Source organism: Pelophylax lessonae (assembly GCF_965119305.1).
Source record: "Pelophylax lessonae genome assembly, chromosome: 13".
Taxonomy (NCBI): domain Eukaryota; kingdom Metazoa; phylum Chordata; class Amphibia; order Anura; family Ranidae; genus Pelophylax; species Pelophylax lessonae.
This window is the reverse complement of record NC_138780.1, coordinates 106,228,081-106,250,132: the sequence shown is the minus strand read 5'-3', so window position 1 is coordinate 106,250,132 and position 22,052 is coordinate 106,228,081. Positions and strand designations below refer to the sequence as shown.

General features: G+C 41.3%; 1 protein-coding gene across 2 annotated transcripts in view; it reads right to left on the bottom strand.

Moving 5' to 3' along the window:
• The window catches only part of CDIN1 (CDAN1 interacting nuclease 1), a 685,937-nt gene that overhangs the window by 539,710 nt on the left and 124,175 nt on the right, over positions 1 to 22,052 (bottom strand). The window contains exons 3-4 of one of the 2 annotated variants that reach the window (XM_082275090.1): positions 10,840 to 10,885; positions 1,670 to 1,734 (exon numbers count right to left, since the gene is read on the bottom strand). In XM_082275090.1, coding sequence (XP_082131216.1) covers positions 1,670 to 1,734; positions 10,840 to 10,885 — 111 coding nt within the window. The remainder of the gene's footprint in view (positions 1 to 1,669; positions 1,735 to 10,839; positions 10,886 to 22,052) is intronic. The other variant, XM_082275091.1, reaches the window with a different exon arrangement.

Here is a 22,052-nt window from a genome sequence, read left to right as displayed (position 1 = left end):
TGAGACATGGCTCTTTGGTCATTCATGCCCATTTTAAAGTTTAGGTTTCCACCCAGCTTTGCGTATGGCATAAATAGGTTTGAAAAAGAAAAGATAATGAATTAGTAAATGTATTTAAAGTGGAACTCCAACCATGAGTTAAATATAAAGTGGAACTTCACTTGCAAACTCAAGTTCCGCTTTCTCTAATCCTCCCCTTCTCCTCTAACATATTTGGAATTTTTTTTTTTCTTAGGAAGCGGGTACCTATTTCTGGCAGATACCCACTCCACTTCCACCGAGATCTCCTAGGCAACCTGGGCGGAAGTTCGGCACCTCACACCGCTCCCTGCCCCGCAATCTCCTGGGACACGTCACAGGTTGTAGGAGGCTGCAGGACATCCACAAAGGACAGTGCAAATCATGAATGCTCAATTGGGAACCGGATGTGAAGCAGCTGGGAACCCAAAGACTATTAAAAGTCAGCATCTACAGTATTTATAGCTGCTGACTTTTTTTTTTCTTTTTTTGTTGGCAGGGTCCTCTTTAAAATTCTGGAAAAAAAAGAAGATCATTAGCTCCTACCGAGGGCATGGAATTCTTTTTTTAAAAAAAAGTAGTAAAAGTAGTTTAAGTTTCATATTATTTTAGAGCAGCATTTCCTTGATTTAGGCCCAATATAGGTTACCAGGTATATTAGCATTATTACAACTTATAAACTTCTATTTAGTAAATAAAAGGGTGTAAGTAACATTTAGATTAAGAGCTCAGTTATTTCTTTGCAGTGGGTTATGTCATGCATTAACTTGCTTCGCATTAAACTAGAACTATAGACAAAACTTTTTTTTTTTTCATTTTGGATAGACCAAAGAAGGGTTATAACCCCTGTCAGATTTTTTTTTTCACCATCTGTCTTATTGTGAAGATTTCTCTTCACTTCCTGTCCCATAGCCAAACAGGAAGCTAGTGGAAATCCCTGTAAATTAATGGAATTCCTTTGGGACCCCCAGGTTACCAGAACTAGTGTCCCCATTGGAAGATTTCCCCTCTATTACATTCCTAGGGACAGCCTAAATTTGGGGTTTTCTTTTACTTTCACTGATAATGGTAAACAGGACACATAGAGAGGGTGAATCTGCTTAACAGGGGCACAAGCAGCAATTAAAACTGACAGGTGTTCTAATCCCTCTGCACTCTATCCAAAACCAAGAAAAAAGTTTTGCCATTTAGCTATACTTTAAATGACGTGTGTTATCATACAATATGTGGCATTAACACAATGCAGAAGTGTATATTTAAAGCACAGGTTCAAGTGACATTAAACTATATCCTTATTCTCCAAAAATAATTCATACACGTCCACTACTTTACAGCTCTGAGCAATGCAGATTAGTTATGGTCATGTACACTGCACTATTCACACCACGAACCCCATAGTATATCATCTATCGCGGGAGCGAGAAATGAATGGGCGGATGGGCTATATTCCTACATAGAGTAGACTATGGAGAATAAATGTACTCACCCTCTAACAAGAAATCAGTTTTGGAAAAACTGGAGATTTGGACAAGGGTGAGAAAAATAGAAGACTCTTTTGGGATTAAGAATACAACAGAACTTGTTTTAAACCCGAGTTTGATGTCACTTTACCTGATTTATTAAAATTGCCAGAGAAAGACAAACATATTACCATTTGTAGTAAAATTCCACAGTGTCTGGAGCATGATGCCTTGCATGAGTCCTTTTCATAAGCTTCTGCAATAGGGATTAAAAGCAAAATTTTATAGCAAAATTAAAGTATCCCTATACATAGTTGGAATTTTTTTTTCTTATAGTTTATAGCAGGGGTCCTTCAAACTTTCTAAACATAAGGTCACTTTGCTGTTCTTTAGGTTTAAGGAGGCCGGACTGTGGCCAGTGTGAGCAGAAACATCCCCGGGGTCAGTGTCAGTAAATTAAGTCTCATCATTGATTTTAGATAGAGGAGCGCCTCATGACTGGTGTTGGTTGGAAAGATAGTGCCCCTTTTATGGTGTCAGTGCGAGGAATAGTACCCCATCAATAGTGTCAGAGGGATAGTACCCCATTTACGGTGTTACTGCAAGGAATAGTGCCCCATCATTGGTGTCAGTTGTAGAAATAGTGCCTCATTGGTGGTGTCAGTGGGAGGAATGGTACCCCTTCACTTGAGTCAGTTGGAGGAATAGAGCCTCATCAATTGGAGGAATGGTGTCTCATCATTAGTGTCAGCTGGAGAAACAGAGCCCCATTGATGGTGTAAGTGGGGAGGAATGGTGGTGTCCCATCATTATTATGATGAAAACAAATTATAACATATTGAATGGTTATCACAATAAATAATATTCAACAGGTGCAAATCAATAGATAGAGTCCAGTGACACGCTAGTGTATATCAAACAAAAGTGTCCAAAAATGAGGTGATAAAACACTCCCAATATAAAAGTAAGTCCAAATTCGTGCTGTAATCACACAATAACTGGAAACGGTGCAAAAGTTGGAGTGGGCGGGTCTTCCTCTGCCAATCATCGGGGAGTTGGTGTGCGTGTGTGGAAGAAGGCGGTTTCTGTGCACACAGTTGCACACAGAGTCACCAGTGTATTTGACCCATTACCTTGACTTTGAAACGTTATGTAGTTTAATCATGCAGGCCATAAGACAACTGAGGTCGCATCAGCCATCCATTGCACACTGAATCCAAGAAGGATAGGATTTCAGGATTACCTAAGGCTTATATTCGGGTTTGTTCTGGTTATAAGACACCTGAGGTCGCATCAGCCATCCATCTCACAGTGATTTCATGCAGGACAGGATTTCAGGATTGCTCAAGGCTTATATCGAGGTTCTTCTGGTAAGAGTTTAGATATCCTCTGTGTGCTTAGTGCCAGCCTGAGTGATTTGGAATCTGCATGACCTTTGGAGCAGGGATATCCCTATACACCCTTATATTTTCACATTCGGTTAAGGAGTTAAGCTGGTGGTGGGACGCTGTACCTATTCATCACGTGGCTTGCACCATTTCCAGTTATTGTGTGATTACAGCACAAATTTGGACTTACTTTTATATTGGGAGTGTTTTATCACCTCCTTTTTGGACACTTTTGTTTGATATACACTAGTATGTCACTGGACTCTATCTATTGATTTGCACCTGTTGAATATTATTTATTGTGATAACCATTCAATATGTTATAATTTGTTTTCATCATAATCACTGATCATTGCTTTTACGTTTTATCATTCACACACCTTTGGGATAGCGCACCTGATTTACACCCCTTTTTTGTACCTATTTTTATTCTAAGGTAGCAGCACATCCTAAGTTGAATCAGCGCACTTTTATACCTTTCACTATTCCCATCATTATTGTCAGTGGGAGGATTGCTGCCCCATCACTAGTATCCATTGGAGAAATAGTGCTAAAGGGCCAGATAAAGGCAAGCAAAAGGCCACTTCTGCACCCCGGGCCACAGTTTGGAGTTCACTGGATTATAGGAGATGGTAAAAAAAATTATTTATCTTTGTTTTTTTCTATCCTGAAAATTGCTAATTTTATTTATTACCAATGTGTGTTGCACTACTCTTGCTTCGGGATTACGCTCTCCATTTCAATTCTAGTATCCTAAATTACTCCCATCACATTTTCAAGATGGTTGCCAAACCCTAAAAGAGATATTTTAGGCGGTTTTAACCTTTATGCCCTGTACACACAAACTTCAGCTTATATAAAAAAAAAAAAAAGCAGTGGGTACAGCACAATTTCACAAAATATTTGCAAAGCTTTCAGAAAATTTCAAGCAGCTTTCTTCTTCCTCTGGAAATGTGCTTTTAGTACATTAGCACTACTTAGAACTTGTTGAACGCCTACAGAAAACACTACCAAAGTTTCCTGTTTTTTTTTTATGCAAACATTCTAAAAAAATTGCAAGTTAAAAACAGTGCATGCAGGAATGCCATCTTGCAAAACAATGCACCTTATGACTTTTTCCAATAGATTTCCCAGCTGCTGTGCAAATATATCAGTAAGACCTAAAATTCTCTATGATCCCTTGACTTAATCTTTGCTGGTTGCATAGCTCAGAGGTCATAGGCTGTCTACCCCTTACTTTTAGTATGTTGATATGCTTCTAATCTTGCATAAAGAGGAGAGCAGATCACTGCACAGATCAATATACATTCTCCCAGTTCTATCTGGCCTTCCCCCTTATTTGATAGACCGCAGCATTTAGCAAAAAGAGTAGCTGATAAAAGGAAGAGACCAGGTGGGGATAGAACTACCAGATACCTGGCAAAGAAGAAAGTAGTGCATACATAAAACTTGTGAGGGAATGACATCACATTATGTTACTTCTCTCAGATGGTAGCATTGCCTTCATCTCTCACCAATAGTGGTAAGGAAGTAAATGGTTTACACTCTTCAAGATAGCAATAGGACAGGTAATATAAATTATAGATAAAGCAAAAGTATTCACAAGTGTGCATGTGTGTACTATATTTAACTTGCAATTTCACAGTGTTTGCATTGAAGGCCTCATTTACACAGGCACATATTCTATTCAGACGGTAGTGTTTATGCACCTAGGGAATTACAGGTGTTCTGTGTAGCGCCATGCAGTCAACCTGTCAAAGTCAATGACAGTCTGAGATACACAACGGCTGTACTAATCTTCCTGCAAATGCCAGTGTTTACATCCATACAGCTGTGGATGCAGATTATCTGTGAAAACAGCTGTGCGCCCATCCCTGCACGGATGTAAACACTGGCACGTGCAGGAGGATCCATAGAGCCACCTGGTCTCAGGTTGTCATTGATTTTGACAGGCTGCTTGATTCACTGGTGATTCCAGGGTGCATAGACAGGACCCTGCACAGAGGTATGGGTTATGCACCCGTGTGAATGAGGTCTTAAAAAGATACCTGCTAGCAGCTTAATAAAATGGCAGTTCGCATTTCCATTAACAATGTGTTTAAAGCATACCTTCACTCTCATAATCAACATGGACTATTTTTAAATTCTTATGCTGTTGGCCATTAGTAAATAGATAGTAAAGTATTACGTATTTACTTGTTTTAAACTTTTATTTTATGTATTTCTTCAGTTTTCTTGTTTCCAGGTTTTGCTCAAGATGGCCATAGCCAGAAATGCTGGGGTGATGTTTTTCAAAATGATTTCTCAGCCAAATAAAGAACTGAGATATAGAAATGGATGGATAGACGGATGAGCTTGCTTTGAATATTAAAAATTATTAAATAACATTTTTAGTTTGTGGTACTCAGATGAAGTGTAGTTCCGCTTTAGAAGTCCCATAAATGTAGCTGAACTGTGATTTAAAGGGTTCCACACGTTGTCAAAAGTTTTCTGAAAGCTCTGCAAATGGTTTCTAAAATCATTTAGTACACGTGCTCATGTGTGAACAGCAGGTGCTTTCTTTTTAGTTTGGGATAGGGTAAGGAAGGTTTAGAACCTCTGCCATGTTTGACTGCTGTCCAGGGCACAGTTTGAGAGATTTCAGCTTACACACAGTACCGGGGATAATCTTTCACCAGACAGGATGTGAGGGAAACTCTTCAACAGCAACACGGATGGACATTAAAATGCAATTTGTAAGTTAAATAGGAGAATGCAAGAATTTCTGTCAGCGACTTTCCTAATTTATTGTCTTATAAGAAGTTGTTCACAGAACAGTAAGGGGAAATCTCTCTATCAGAGTCCTAGAAAGCATTAGAACTTGACAGAGCTTCCAACGCTTCCCGCTTTATCAAAAAAAAAAAAAAAAAAATGTTTTGGTTACATATGCACTTTAAGCAGCTGGCAGTCCACAGACAATTACATTTGGGCATTTTATTTGCTATGCATGAGCAAAGTAGAGGTGAACTAGAAGTTGAGAAAAAATAAGTAAGGCTTATAAGCACACAAGCCTACTTTGACCACCAGCCGTGGCAAAACACAAAATGCTGCAAAATCGCACTGCCGTTTTACCCTGTTTGGCGGCCAGCGATCAAAATGTTCCTATCCTAAATGCAATTTTTTTCTGTGTACAGGAGAGCAGCAGCTCCTAAACTCTAGTAAAAGCCTATGTGTACAAGGACACATAGGCTTTTATGGAGTTGAGTTTATTAGCTTTGGCATGAAGACTAACATTCTGGAAAATTAACCCTGTGTTTGAAGGCCAACTTCACTTGCTAGGTACACCCCGATGCCCGAACCACATCCAGGGAAAGTAGAGCAATTTCCTTAGGATGTTTAGGCCTGGGAGATAGAGAAGGCAACACAATGTCTTCATTCAAATGGAAATCAGAGAGGACCTTTGAAAGGAACAACGGACAGGTACGAAGAACCACCTTAGCTCTGTAAACCATGAGGTAAGGTGAAAGGCAAGACAATGCCACCAGCTCCAACACCCTGCACCCAGAAATAATAGCCACCAAAAAGGCCACCTTCTGGGACAACGTAAGCAGGAAAACCTCCCGATATTTTCGAAGGGAGATTCCTGGATAACTGACGACACCAATTTGAGGACCCACGGCATTAATGGAGACCGCACTGGAGGAACCAAGTGTCTAGCTCCCTGGATAAAGATACACACCAAGGAATGTGTGGCCAATGGACGTTGAAAGAAAACGGTCAAGGCCGAAACCTTGCCCTTGATGGTACTCAAGGCCAGGCGCTACTCAACCCCCGTTGGAGGAAAGCCACATCCGAGCCACTGAAAAGGAGCGGGGGAGAACCTCAAACACTCACATCCTGCAATGTACGTCTTCCAAAGACGATGGTATATCTTCCTAGAGGTAGATTTTCTAACCTTTAACAGCATAAGAATCACCGAATTAGACAAACCTCTATCCTTCAGCACCTAGCTTTCAACAGCCAAGCCGTTAAAACCAGCAACTGTAAAGCAGGATGGAAGATTGGCCCTTGGGACAGCAGATCTTCCCTGAGAGTAAGTTTCCAAGGAGCATCGGCCACCAACCGTACCAGATCAGCATACCAAGACAAGCAGGGCCAGTCTAGAGCCACTAGAAAGACTGGAATCCCTTGCTGCCTCGATCCTGCACAGGAGTGTTGGCAGACGTTTGAGAGGGGAAAGGCATAAATCAGACGATACTGACACCAAGAAGCCACTAATGCGTCTGTGGCGTCGGCTAGAGGATCCCGAGACCATGCCAGAAACCTCTCTACCTCCCATGGAATTTGTACAGCAGAGAGGGCTGGAACGATCTTTCTGCCCACCTTAGAATGCCAGCAACTTCCCGATCGGCCAGGACACTTCTTGTGCCGCCATTGTAATAGACATAGGCCACGGTCGTGGCATTGTCTGACTGAATTCGTACCAGACACCCCTCAAGACGGAATGTCCAATGATCCAGACAAAGTCTGATCGCCCTGAGTTCCAGTACATTGATCGGCAGTCTGGACTCAGGAAGAGTCCAGACTCCCTGAGCACAAATTGTGCCAAGGACACCTCCTCACCCGGACAGGCTGGCATCCACGAGGACAACCGCCCAGTACAGGGGAGGGAGGGGGGAGATTTCCCTATTGAAGTGCCAGAGAACGAAGCCACCTCTAGAGACTGTGGTGTCCCATTTCAATAGAATCTCTTTTTTCAGAGATCTCGTGTGGAACTGTGCAAACAAAACAGCATCAAAGGTTGGCATCAGGCCCAGCACCTGCAACAGAAGCAGAATTGCCTCCTGCAAATTCTGGAGTTTTTCCAGAGGAAGCAACACTGGCTGAGGCCGAATCCACCCAGATAGTCCAGTTTTGTGCACAAAACCAGAGCAGTATTCTGAAGGGTCAGAATACAACTGAACTCCCTCAGAGATTGCAGAGTAATCTCCAAGGTGTCCATCAAAGCAGTCGGAGATACTGCTCGCAGAAGATCGTCCAGGTACCCCAGTACCGCAATCCCCCACCGACGCAACAATGCTAGCACCGGGGCCAACACTTCGTGAAGACCTGAGGAACGGAGGCAAGACCAAAAGGTAAATGCCACAAACTGATAATGCTCCTCGCCAACAGCAAAGCGGAGGAAGCGCTGGTGACCGGCACATATTGGATGGTGAAGATAGGTGTCCTTGATGTCGATGGAAGCAAGAAAATGACCCAGATGTAGGGAAGCCACTACCGTGGACTCCATTCGGAACTTCTGTACCCGCACAAGGCAGTATAGCACCTTGTACGTACCTTGCCTTCCTTTCAGGGAACTGTAAAAAGGTTTGAGTAAAACTCCTGAAAAAAACATTCCGAAGCAGGAACCAGGACAATCTCCCCATGAAATAAGTCTTGCACTGCCCCAAAGTGACCCCGTAAGCGATCTTGGGACAAGTGCAGGTTGGAAGGGAAGAATCTTTCCAGAGGAAAAGACCAAACCTCGATCTTGTAGCCGAACCGAATGACTTTGTGGATCCATTTGACCTATGCCAGAGAGGTCCACGGATCCAGAATTCAGTGAAGACGTCCCCCAAAATCCAGATACAGACGAGGGCACCCCCTCAAGCAAAGGAAGCCTTGTCCGCAGGTCTGGAAGAGCCCCTTGTGGCTTGCCAGACCAGGTCCTCTTGGAACCTCCGGGGGAGGCCCTGAAGGACTTTTTTCCCTTGAGGGACAAAAAAGGCTTCTTATGAGCCGAGAATAATGGCCCATGTCTACTACTGATGTCATCCAAGGAAGCTCCAAACAGGCGATCCTCCACAAAGTAAAGATCACATAAGGCCTCCTTTGAATTCTGGTCTGCAGACCAGCATTGTCAGCCAGATAAGACTCCGAAGGACCACTGCTGATACATACAGCCTAAAATCAAAGGAGCTGCATCAGAATAGGCCCAGGGTCCACGAATATACTACCTACTGGACCCTGCAAAAAACAAGGGGTTTGCTTCAGAGCCCCTCCATAGAGGCCCACACAATAGGAAATAGCCCCCTTTAAAAGGGGCCGTCTGCAGTGACGCAGAAGCACAGGCAGAGTATCCTAATAGTCCCTTAGTGCTAAAAGGGGTAGGTGCCCTCCACAATAATGGCGGCATGGTTGCCATCAAAAATGAAACTGCCCCGATAACACCAGCCCTTCCAAAGGAGGTGCCAAATTTTTGTGGATGCCCAGCCGCCTGGGGGCAAGCCTCAGTGGAGCCGACCACCCAGGGGCAGCGGAGGGAGGGCGGAAGCCCAAGCGGAGGGTAGTGGCTTCAGCCACCCTCACTGGGGCCACCCCACATAGATCCTGACCAGTAGGCCCCAAAGATCACGGCCTAAATTTAGGGCCAGATCCGGCCGCAAGAGGTGCGGACCTGCAGGTGCCAAACTATCCACTCTCCAAGCTCAACAACTGCAGCAAGGAGCCTAGAGGACATCCCTGCCCTAGTCACCAACCCCCAGGGTAGCAGGGGAACCCTGCTCAACCCCCCGTTGTGCACCAATAAAAACCCGGTCAGCAGCAACTCCAAACAAGCCTTCCTGAGGAGCATGTGGCAAAAGCCAGCTCAGAACCTCATTCAGCAAGGAACTAGGTCCCTAATCCTGACTGGGCAGAAAAAAACTGCACCTATAGCTGAGTGTGGGTGTATACCCCCTGGGACTGCCCATAGGCGTAGTCAAGCTTTTTTCTGCCTGGTGTCCTACTACTGTAGGGGGCAGTATAACCCAATGGCTAAGAACAATCAGGAGCTGTGTCCGTCAATGAACGAAGAGAAAACTGAATATCAGTTTTAGGTTGCGTTGGCATGAAAGAACTTGCTTAGGACTGTAACTTATTATTAATTATACAATTTATTTTAAGATATAAAATTTTGCCAGTTAACTACCATAATTTTAAAGGTGGTTGAGGGATGGAACACACCTAGTTATAAGTATTTCCCCATTAAAGCAGGTTTGATGATTTATGATAGCGAACAAGTTAAATGACTAGAGAATGCTTTCAGTGGTAATTTTCATGCGAATCCCATGATCTGTGTGGCAGTATATTAGTAACCACACATGATGTAGTGTAAAAAATATTCCAGCTTGCTTAGTCATACAAAACCCTAAGTAACCTGCATAGACCTTAATTTTGGACATGTTGTGTTTCCTATAATCTGGAGGTCTGCCCAATTAAATTAGTAACAAACTGAATTTAAATAGATTTACCAAAACAACTTCAGAAAAAAATAGCACTACGGGCAAACAAAATTATTTGTAAATTGTAAAGCGTGGTGTACGTTTTTGTCAATTCCAATTTCATTCCCATTTGGCCCCTCTGTGTTGTACTGCAAACTTCTAAAGAGCAAGGGAGTAATGTTCTTTTTAATTTAAAAATGTGTGTGTGGGTGTATATATTTAGAACCAAAGATCAAAAAATGGAATGGAATGGGGAAAAAAAAAAACAACTGTGACGGTTCCTTGGAGAGCTGCCATATGACTGACACCCGTCACTGGATGATAAATGACTCCATTTTCTGCCTCTCTTGCCTTCTGCCACTCCAAGAGAGGGTCGTTTATCATAATCTCTGTCAGCGAGGGAAAGTAGCCCTGACAGTGCAAGTCAGCAAACATTTAGCACACGGAACCATGCAACGCAGGGAAATTATTATTGTCAGAATAATAATGGTTTAGCATAATTTATTACGGGTCCACCAAATAAGCAAGGGATAGATGTTATTAGACAGATGGATGGGTAAAGCTTGGCAGGCATCCACTCAGGATCAGGCAACGCTTGATAAGGGGAGGGGGTAGAGCGGAGGGGAGGGAGGTGGAGGGGTTTACATCTTCCAAACCAATCACCGGGCTGGCAGTTCAATTACAAAGAAATAAAGGGACATTCATCATTCAATTAAGCACCTGTCAAGCTTCACAAAGGAGGAAACTTCTAACCTGGTACTCCTGGGAGAAGATGCTCAGCAGAGTGGACTGCGATTGACTGGAAGAAAATAAAAGATGGACAAAGTTAATTACTGGAGTGCATGGGGGGAGACAAAAGGCTAGTCAGCTTCAAAAGGTAGGCCCCGCTGCCCTGTAATCTAAGAAAACATGAAAACAAGTGCGCAAAAGTTGTTGCAGACACACACCTCAGACAAAGGCTAGGTCATGAAACAGGCATGAGGGGATGATGGAAAGACAGGGAAGAAGCAGGAAAGTTTACAAGATATGGAGTAGGAAGAGAGTGTGGTGGGGAATATGCAGCAGATATAACAGCCTCATGTGTTGCCAGGATCTCCTTTCACTTTCCAGGCCCACAAAGCTGTATTAGTGGCATGTCCTGCTGGTAACAACACAAGGAGCAGGAGGGAGGAGGGACAGAAAGGAAAACAGTGTATATTTCCTATTAATAATGGATGGAAATTCAGATCCATTAGCAGTTGGGAACATGCCGCTTAGCTCATTGGCAACATATTGAAATTCATTTTGTGAGCAGTCAGGGAAACCTCTTTGGTAGCTGTGTCTTATTAAAGAGTAGCATGAAAAAAAGTCTGGGAGGGGGGACAGAGGGGGCTTAACTCAATGTCAGTAGCAACATATGGGACTCTAACATTCCCACTGAAACTGATGGGTCTTTGAAAATAGAAACTCTCTCTGCAGGAGGCTCCTTTTCCTTAGAGTCGGTCATTTCCAAAGCTTCATCCATCCAGTATTCAACTCCGTGTCAAGCACCTGGCAATGAGCTACATAGAAAGCAGCTCTTCCAACAGGAATTTCCTCTCCGCCTGTATCTCATTTCTCTCTTACACTTCTCAGCATGATGCATGGTTAACTCTTTATGCAGTAAAACAGAACATCAACAAAGCCATTCAAGGACAAGTTAACCCCAGACAGCAGCTCACAGGTTATATCTAAAACACAGGACAGTTAGTGCCAGTTCCAAGCTCTGCTGATTGATAAATAGGACTGTATTTCTTCAATTGTCCTATGTGGATCTCTACCCTTTGCCCGATTTTAAAATATAGTTCATTACTTATGATGTATATAACTCACCCAAACTGTAATTTTAATTAATCTGTTTTGCAGTATGCCTTATTAGAATAGCCTGATTTTCTCTGCATTAACCTAAATGTTATCCTCTTTTTTTCTGCAGGCAATATCATTTGCAAACAAAACACCACAGAAGCGTATTCTAAGATTAATTATCTTGTACGGCAAGTTTCATTCCTTCCCAACATGTCTGACAAAATAAAAAGGGTTTACAACATTACTCAGACCACATCAAAGGCTCACTTTCTCAGTTTGCCAGACAGCATTTAAACACCCTTTGGGATCTTCTATGTGGTCAAACAGATAGAATTTACGATAGTACAAAGATTATTATGTGCAGAGAAATAAGATAAATGAATTGGGGGGGAAAAAAAAAAAATTCAATAATTACAGATTTCTGATATAGACTAATAAGAGCTATGTCTTATGAGTAGAAATGGTTTGTGATATTTATTTGATAAATACAAACATAAGCTTACAAACCTACTAATTATGCTAAGAGCAATGATGTGCTGCAATCCGCAGCAGCCAATTAGTACAAAACTTCCATTTTTTTTCTACTGAAAGCTATTCTTAGAGTGCACACAACTGCTCCTCGCTACAGTTTAATTCATAAACTAAATAGTATATCAAGATGATCATGCACGGCATGACTGAATTCAAAATTTAATTTAAAAAAGTTTATGTAGAAAAGTTTTCGAAAGAACTGAATCCGGCCTGTATTGGATGCAGCACAACCCAAGTAGTCTCCCTACCCATTATAACATGAACATATACCATTTAGATACATGGGCCTATATTTGGCAGAGCAGCCTACGCACTACCTGAAGCATGCGGAGGGGCACAGTTGGTTTTAAATGCCAGTTTGTACCAAGTCAGAAGACGTGCCCACCCAAAGCACATCTTTTGTATATTAAAACAAATAACAATAATTGTTGGCAATATTGAATGAAATGCCAAAATCTCAGACTGTGCCATTCTCCACAACACTGTCCAAAATATACCTCAAAGAAATTTAGGAGACTGTGGTCTCAATTTTAACTGATCTGTATTTATTTCCAGGTAGTATTTTTCTTTTTAATCACTATGTCGCCCAAGCAGAGATGTACAGTAACTACTTCACTACTGTACTTAAGTACCGAAAGGCGGTATCTGTACTTTCCTAGAGTAGAATTTTTTTCTCCTACTTCCACTTTTACTTCACTACATTTTTTCAATGATTTCAATACTTCTACTCCAATATTTTGTTTTTGTGCTGCATAGTTACTCGTTACAATTATAAAAATTACCACTGCCAGAACAGTAGATGGCAGGTTTCATGAAGCTCAAAACATGGGTATTATCAGCGCATACGAAAATAAATGCTACTGTATGTATAAATAAAAGCTGCATTTGAAAAAATAAAAAACAATATGATGTTTAAAGCGGTTGTAAACCCTATAAAAAAAAAAAAAAAAAAACCTGCAAGACAAAGGCATAATGAGCTAGTATGCATCGCATACTAGCCCATTATGTGTAACTTACCTTAAAACGAAGCCCCGACACAGACCCCCGGACATCGCTGCGGGCGCTGCCATGATCCCTCGCCATCTTTTCCGGGTTCGGCGGCTCCGGTGCGCTGATTGGCCGGAAGAGACGGCTCCGGCGCGATGATTGGCCGGAGCCGCGATGACCTCACTCCCGCGCGCAACATAATTGAAGGTCCCCCCGGACCTTCAGAGCGCATGCGCCACTCGCGCGAGCGGCTGCATGCACTGTAAATATCTCCTAAACTGTGCCGGTTTAGGAGATATTATTTGTACCTACAGGTAAGCCTTATTATAGGCTTACCTGTAGGTAAAAGTGTCAAAAAGCGGGATACTACCGCTTTAAACTTTTGACTTCTTTCTTGAATAACTACATAACACAGTACTTGTACTTTTACTTTCAGTACTTGAGTAGCAATTTTTTTTTCAAAACTACTGGTACTTTTACTTTCAGTACTTGAGTAGCAAAATTTTTTAAAAAAACTACTTGCAATACTTAAGTACAACAAATGTTGAATACTTTAGTACTTCTACACAAGTCACTTTATGATCGAGCACTTCCACTTCTACTCAAGTCACTTTTTGATCGAGCACTTGTACTTTTACTCAAGTATGGGTTTCGAGTACTTTATACAACTCTGCGCTCAAGTATACACATGACAAATCTTTTAGCTTTTAGAGGATGTTGGTCGGCTTGAACAAGTTACCTTTAACTATCATGGACCTAAGAAAACCTCTAAAAGCTCTACCTGCAACAGATCCCAGCTGTACTCTCAAGTGCTATAGTAACTCAAGCCCATCTGTTAGATCCCTTAGGGCAGTGGTCATCAACCCTGGTCCTCAGGGCCCACTAACAGGCCAGGTTTGCAAGATAACTGAAATACATCCCAGGTGATATAATTTGCTGCTCAGTGATTGCAGTACTCTAGTCTGCATCTCCCCAAGGTAATACTTAAAATCTGGCCTGTTAGTGGGCCCTGAGGACCGGAGTTGAGGACCACTGCCTTAGGGAAGGGCAGGGAAAAACAGGAATCTGGTCATGAAGACGTTACATAGTTAGTATGGTTGAAAAAAGAAACAAGTCCATCTAGTTGAACCAATAAAAGTAAAAAAAAAAAAAAATCATGTTATCCTCTATACACATTTCTATACTCGCATTTGATCCAGAGGAAGACAAAAAACCCTAGCAAAGCATGAACCAGTTTTCTCCAGCAGGGGAAAAAATTCCTTCCTGTTCAGCAATAGAATTTTCCCTGCATCAACTTTACCTATAAATATTAGTATCCAGTTATATCATGTACATTTAGGATTTTTTTTTTTTTAAAGCCATCTACTAAGCTGGAAAGAACCAGCTTTTGAGAGAGCCTATTCTACATTTTCACAGCTCTTACTGTGAAGAAACCTTTCCATATTTAGAGATTAAACCTCTTTTGCTTTAGACGTAAAGAGTGCCTCCTTGTCCTCTGTGATAACCTTAAAGTGAATAAATCAACACCAAGTTCACTATTTGGACCAGTTATGCATTTCATAAATCTGCGTTTAAATGGATTCCTATGGGACCAGAACAGCTCTTGATCAGCCCAAAAAGAAGGTCCTGTACTTTAAGCTACAGGCGTTTTGCTTCAGGGGACAAAACGCTCAGATGTGAACAGGGGCCATTGAAATTAATGTGATTTTGATTGTTGGGCGCTTTGGATTTTCACAGATGAGCGTTTTATGATCTGAAAAACGCTCAGGTGTGAACAGGGCCTAAAGCAGCCAGTTAAAAATTGTAATACCAATTACTTAAACAAGTAGAAAATGAAAGCCGCACTGTAACTTGCGACATAGCAACAAATGCAAGTTATAACAAAGTGCAAAAAAGTGCAATATTAAACAGCAAATATAAATGTGAAAATAGTACAAATATTACATCACTTAGAATTCATCTCATATAATATGTGAAAGACTGAAATCACACTCTCTTAGAAGTGAAAGAATGCATTGTAAAGTGCATATACAGGTATGTGTCTAAACATCACACATCAAAAAGATGTACAGTTCTTCAAGGGATAAAGAATCCCATCACAGGGCAATTGATATGTGATCCTTCAATTTGAAATGCAAAGGAAATCCACCACCAGATAGTGATAATCACACTGCTTCTTACCACAGCAGACGGGTCAAACGCTATAATGGCAAAAACACATGGGATATGCTCATATACTCCACTGCCGCCAGGGAAAGAGGAACACCACTCCACCTTCGGTGTCTGGAGCGCAAGTCCACCTTGTTTTTCCTGCACGTCTTGAGCCCTGCGATCTTCTCAGCCATACGGTGCACTCACATGAGGGGAGGTACTCATGTGATTCAGCTGCTCCCACTCATGCGCTGCGGTTCACATCAAAGCTCAAGCCGCCATCTCTATAAGGCAAACCAGGAGCTTTGCACATTGACAACAACGCTGGGCAAGAATGACACATGACATTCCTCAGAGCAGCCATGTATTTATACATGTTGATCATATCCCCCCTTAATCTCCTTTTCTCAAGAGAATAAATTCCGTTCCTCTAATCTTTCCTCATAGCTGAGCGCCTCCATGCCTCTTATCAGTTTGGTTGCCCTTCTCTGCACTTTCTTCAGTTCCCCCGATATCCTTTTTGTGAACTGGCGCCCACAACTTAACTGCATATTCCAGATGAGGTCTTACTAATGATTTGTACAGGGGCAAAATTATTTCTCTCTCTCTGGAGTCCATAACTCTCTTAATACAAGAAAGAATTTTGCTCACTTTGGAAACAGCAGCTTGACATTGCATACTATTATTAAGCTTATGATCTACCAGAACACACAGATCATTCTCCACCATTGATTCCCCCAGTTGTACTCCTCCTAGTATGTAGGATGCATGCATATTCTTCGCTCTCAAGTGCAAAACTTTACATTTTTCTACATTAATTCTCATCTGTCACATTTCTGCCAAATAGTTAACCTATTAAACAGTGCATTCAGGTCAGCTTGTAAATTGGAGACATCCTGTAAGGACGTTATTTCACTGCATAGCTTGGTGTCATTAGCAAATACTGAATATGTACTTTTAATCCCAGACCCTATATCATTTAGAAAGATAATAAAAATTAAGGGTCTCAACACTGAACCATGGGGTACACTACTAATAACCTTACACAATTCAGAGTTAGAGCCATTAACCACTACTCTCTGAATATGGTCTTTTAGCCAGTTTTCTATCAATTTACAAACTGATTTTTCCAAGCCTGTAAACTTTACCTTACACATTAGCCTTGTCTGGGGAACGGTTTCAAACGCTTTTGCAAAATCCAAGGGTACTACATCCACAGCCACCCCCTCTGTCCAAGGTTTTACTTTTACCCTCATAACAAGAAATCAGATTTGTTTGACAACTTCTGTCATGAATCCACTTCTGGATCAGAAGGATTTGCCCCCTTAATGACCAGGCCATTTTCTGTGATTTGGCACTGTGTTATTTACTGGACAATTGCACAGTCGTGCGACCCTATACCCAAATAAAATTGATGTCCTTTTTTTCCCCACATATAGAGCTTTCTTTTGGTGGTATTTGATCACCTGTGTGATTATTTTTTGCCCTATAAACAAAGAAAGAGCGACAATTCTGGAAAAACAAAAAAACTATATTTTTCACATTCTGCTACATAACATTCGCAAAAAAATAAATAAAACATTTTCATCCTTTTAGGCCAATTTGTATTCTGCTACATATTACTTATTGCTACATAAAAAAAGAAAACAAAACGAAATAAGCGTATTTTTATTGGTTTGCGCAAAAGTTATTGCATCTACAAACTAGGGGAAAGATTTATGTCATTTTTATTTATTTTACTGGTAATGGCGGCGATCTGCGATTTTTAGCGGGGCTGTGACATTGCGGCGAACAGATCAGACCCCTGACACTTTTGGGGAGACCAGTGACATTACTACAGTAATCAGTGCTAAAAATATGCACGGTTACTGTAATAATGACACTGGCAGGGAAGGGGTTAAAACAGTTGTGATCAAAGGGTTAAGTGTGAGCCTAGGGGAGTGTTTTCTAACTGTATGGGGGAGGGACTTGTGAAACGAGCAAAAAGACCTGTGATCCCATATAGAAGGATCACAGGTACTCAGTGATCATTTCAGAGAGAACAACGGTAAGCTGTGTTTACAACAGCGGACCGTCCTTCTCTCTCAGTGGGGAGTGATCGCGGGTGCCCATCGGTAATCGTTCGCCCCCCAGCACCGCTACTGCGAACTGACGTACCCATACATCAATTCGCATAGCCGAGACAGCCTGCCACAGTACATGTGCGGTGGGAGATCGGCAAGCGGTTAAAATGTTTTTTATCTGCAAGAACTCATCTATGTGGTCTTTTATTAAGATCTCCAGTATCTTCCAGACTATAGAAGTTCAACTAACGGGTCTATAGTTACTTGGTAAAGACTTTGATCCCTTTTTAAATATAAGCACCACACTGGCCCTAAGCCAATCCAGTGGTACTCAGATAAAAACAAAGGGTGCAGTGGCCTAGTGTATTATCCAACAACACATCTATTGGAGATAAAACATAACTACTCCCAAATGTAGGTAGTAAAATCACTTATCAAGCCACTAAAGTGGCTGCAATTTCTCAGCTTTGCCAAAGCCTCTAGTTTAAGGAGGACCTCACCAGGGTCCCTGCTGGTTGACGCATTTCGAAGGATGTCCATCAGATTATTTGTCGTTTGGCTCTGATGAAGGACATCCTTCAAAACGTGTCAGCCAGCAGGGACCCTGGTGAGGTCCTCCTTGAGCTAGAGGCTTTGGCAAAGCTGAGAGATTGCAGCCACTTGTAGTGGCCTGATGGCCAATTTTACTACCTACATTTGTGAGTAGTTCTATTTTATCTTCAAAAAATTTTGTTTGATAATGCACAAGGCCAGTGCACCCTCTGTTTTTATCCATTTTCCACAGTATTCAAGGACAACCCCAGTCCTAGAGGGCAGCAAGGCTTTAAAGCAATATCCACTTCGGACTACATTTTTCGGAGTTATTTTCGGATTTGGACTATCACATGTATGCGCAGGAGAATATCATTGCTGTAATCCAGCGGTACTATTCCACTCAATAAAGAGTCCCCAAAAATCAGAAACAATGGCTTTGAAATGACAGAGCTCAATTCTTTTAGGATCCGTGGGTGTATGCCATTTGGTCCAGGTGTTTCATTTACCTTTATAATTATAATTATATAATATTATATAATATTTCTGATCAAAGGGATAAGTGTAAATTTTGAGCCATTGTGGATCATTTTGGGCTGTGTCAATATCCTCCTCATTATGGACAGGAGCTCCCCCATGCTCCTTTGTATACACAAAGCTAAAGAAGGTATTTAATAAATTTGCCTTCGCTTTGTCCCCAGTCACCCACTCCTGATTATTTTATATATATATATATATATATATCAGTGTGTTTGGTGTGTTTTACTTTTGAATTTGCCGCAGGTTCCACCCCCCCTGCGAACGTCACGTCGCAGGAGACGGAAGCCAGGACACAGAGAGCATCGGGAGGAAGATCCGCCGCCGCACACCGCCGGGATACATCGCTGGATCCTGTGACAAGGTAAGTAACCCCTCTACCAGGATCCAGCCATCTTCCTAGCAGTGTGGCTCGGGGTTACCGCTTTTGGCACTGAAATTTAACCCCGAGCCACACTCGGGAATACCACTAGGAAGGTTAAAGGGCCTACATACTCAGACCTGACCATTTTACTATTCATTTATTTGAAGATTATTTTGGGGTATGTCCCATCTTTTGCAATCTGTCGTTCATTTTGAAATTTTGCAACCTTGATTTCCTTTTTACATATTCAGTTATATTCTTTTTAACATTTAAAAACGACGACAGTGTACATTTATTTTTTTTTTTTATTTACAGCTTTTCTAACTTTGGCCATGAGCCAAACAGGTTTTATTTTTTGCCTTTTAAACTTCTTGCCCATGGGAATATACTTTGCAGTGTGATCACATACGTCTGTCTGAAGAATTTCCATTTCTGTTCTGTGTTCATTGATGCCAATATTCCCTCCCAGTTTAAGTCTTGGGGAACAGCCCTCATCCTTAAAAAATTTGCTCTCTTACAGTAAAATGTTTTTTCCAGTATGTGCTTGCTGCTTACAGCTTACATTAAATGAAATCAGGTTATAGTCACTGCTACCCAGATGTTCTTTTATATGAACATTAGTAATAAGCTCTGCATGTTTTGAGATTACCAGGTCCAGCAGAGCATCATTCCTAGTCAGGGCCTCTATTAAATGTACCATAAAATTGTCTTGTAATAGGTTTTTACATTTTTGCCGTTTAACTGTTCCTGCAATTCCATTAAACAAGTCAATTTCCGGGTAGTTAAAATCCCCCATTATTAGCACTGTTTCATCCCTTTCTATCTGTACAAGGAGCTACGTCTCCACCTCCTCATTAACACTGGGTGGCCTATAAAAATATAACATACTCCATTACCTTTGTAGTACGCACACCCATGTGGAGTTCCACCCATAATGCTTCAGTTTCATCACACTCTCCATCAACTAGGTCGTCCTCCACACTCGCTTTGAGATTACTTCTCACATAGAGACAGACACCATCACCCCTCCGTTTTATCCTATCTGCATATCCCAGTGCCCTGAATACCTTTATTATTATGTGCATTCTTGTCTTCTATATTTTGGAAGCCAAAGCCTCGCTGCCTCCTTACTGTTCCCACCAAAAACATGGACTGTTTCTCCCAGTGGGAGTTGTCACCAATCTCTGCTAAGAAGTCAGGATTGGCAAAGAGCCATCATGAATACCATTAGCAAATATAAAGCAGACTAGGGAGTTGCATTCAAACATGATGGTCACAAAATGAGGTGGACCATATACACTGTTAGTAATAAAATGTCCCCACAGCGAGGTGGCCTGAAAAAAATTTAAATACATTCTTACTTAAACAGCATGACCACAAAAAAGAGGAAGCCTGAGCTTGCGCTGCTCACCTTTTTTAAAAGCCATTAACAATAATAAAGCAGCATAAATATATATGTAGGACCCCCATTCCAGACTTATAATCATTCCCCCAGACCAGCCTGCAGTTTTCAACTATATATTTCCTCAAGTTACCGATATTCTCATTACAAACTGATGATCAACCCATGTCTAACCAATCTGTCAATAATCCACCCCTACTCCCTAAAAAACACGCACATAAATGACAATCAGTTGCTAACAACTAACAACCTCCTTTTATAACTAACACATTTTTATTCTCTTCATATCATTCTATTATACAAAAGACAAATGCAAGTAAATGGAGATTTTAATTCAATCCATGCTGCTTAAGACATTCATGTTGATGGAAGGTTCAGAGCCAAACCAAGATCTTCATTGGGGAGAACTTTAAACTGGTAACTCAACTAGATATAACCAGCTGGGTTTTTTTTATTGATTTTAAAAGCGGAATTTTAGATAAACTATTTTTGCACATAATTTACCTGTACCACATGTCCCATATCTTGCAGGCTGGAGATTTCTGTACAAATCTCTTCAGTGATGCCTGCTTCTCCTCACATTACTGACTTTCTGGTGTTGTGGGGATGAATAGCTTTGGGTTTAACACTGCTGCACACAGAAAAGGGTCCTGACAAGCGCCCACCCCTTTGTGTCCTCCACTCCATTCCTTACATTTTTTTCACAGAATGCAACTCTTTCTGTCAATGGGGTAGGGGGGGGGGAGGATAAAATGACAGGACCCTCTCCTCCATTCAGATAACCTTTTGCATAATTTTAAATCAGAGGAGTTAAAAAAAAATTATGCTTTAACAGCTGTCATGTTAGCTAAACTCTAACCATCTTTTACAAACCCATGACAAGCTTTATGAAGAATAAATAATGGTGCGATATTATTTTAATTAAAGTAAACCTTTGAAAAACCTAGGCCATTTAGCAAAGAAGGGAAAATAAAAATCAGAAATTATGGAGTCTGAAAAACGCAAATGAATATTGTCAGTATATAGAAAAAAATTAAGCAGCTAAAGTTAAAAGAAAATCCTGGAATTTCCTAAAAAAATTCAAACTTGGCTGTGCCTCTCCTATATCCCGAGCCTCCTTATTAGCAGATGATCTAACCCTCTATATTAAAAGAACAAATAAGAAGGCTACAGAGATTGGAGGGGGATGGTAGGGACTATCATCCTTTTTTTTTATAAGTTCTGGTATTAAAAAAAAAAATAAAAAATCAGTGAAAGAGTCACAATAACCAACCTTCCCAAAACAGAAATATATTTTTTATCTAACAGAAATTGGACTACAAGTTTATTTTGTCCTGTTTGTGATCATTACAAAATTAATTCCTGCCTTTTTTTTTTTTTTTTTTAGGATATTTAAATAAAGTGAGTGGTGTTTCGAATACCTCTGTACCCTTACAACGCACTGTTTTTACATCCACTGACCCATACATTATTACAGTGTCCTGTATTGACATAGGGGTCAGTGGGGGAACCCACAGACCTCAGCGGGTAACCAGGCATCTGGCACACCTTAAGGGGCTCAGATGTGAAAAAGCAA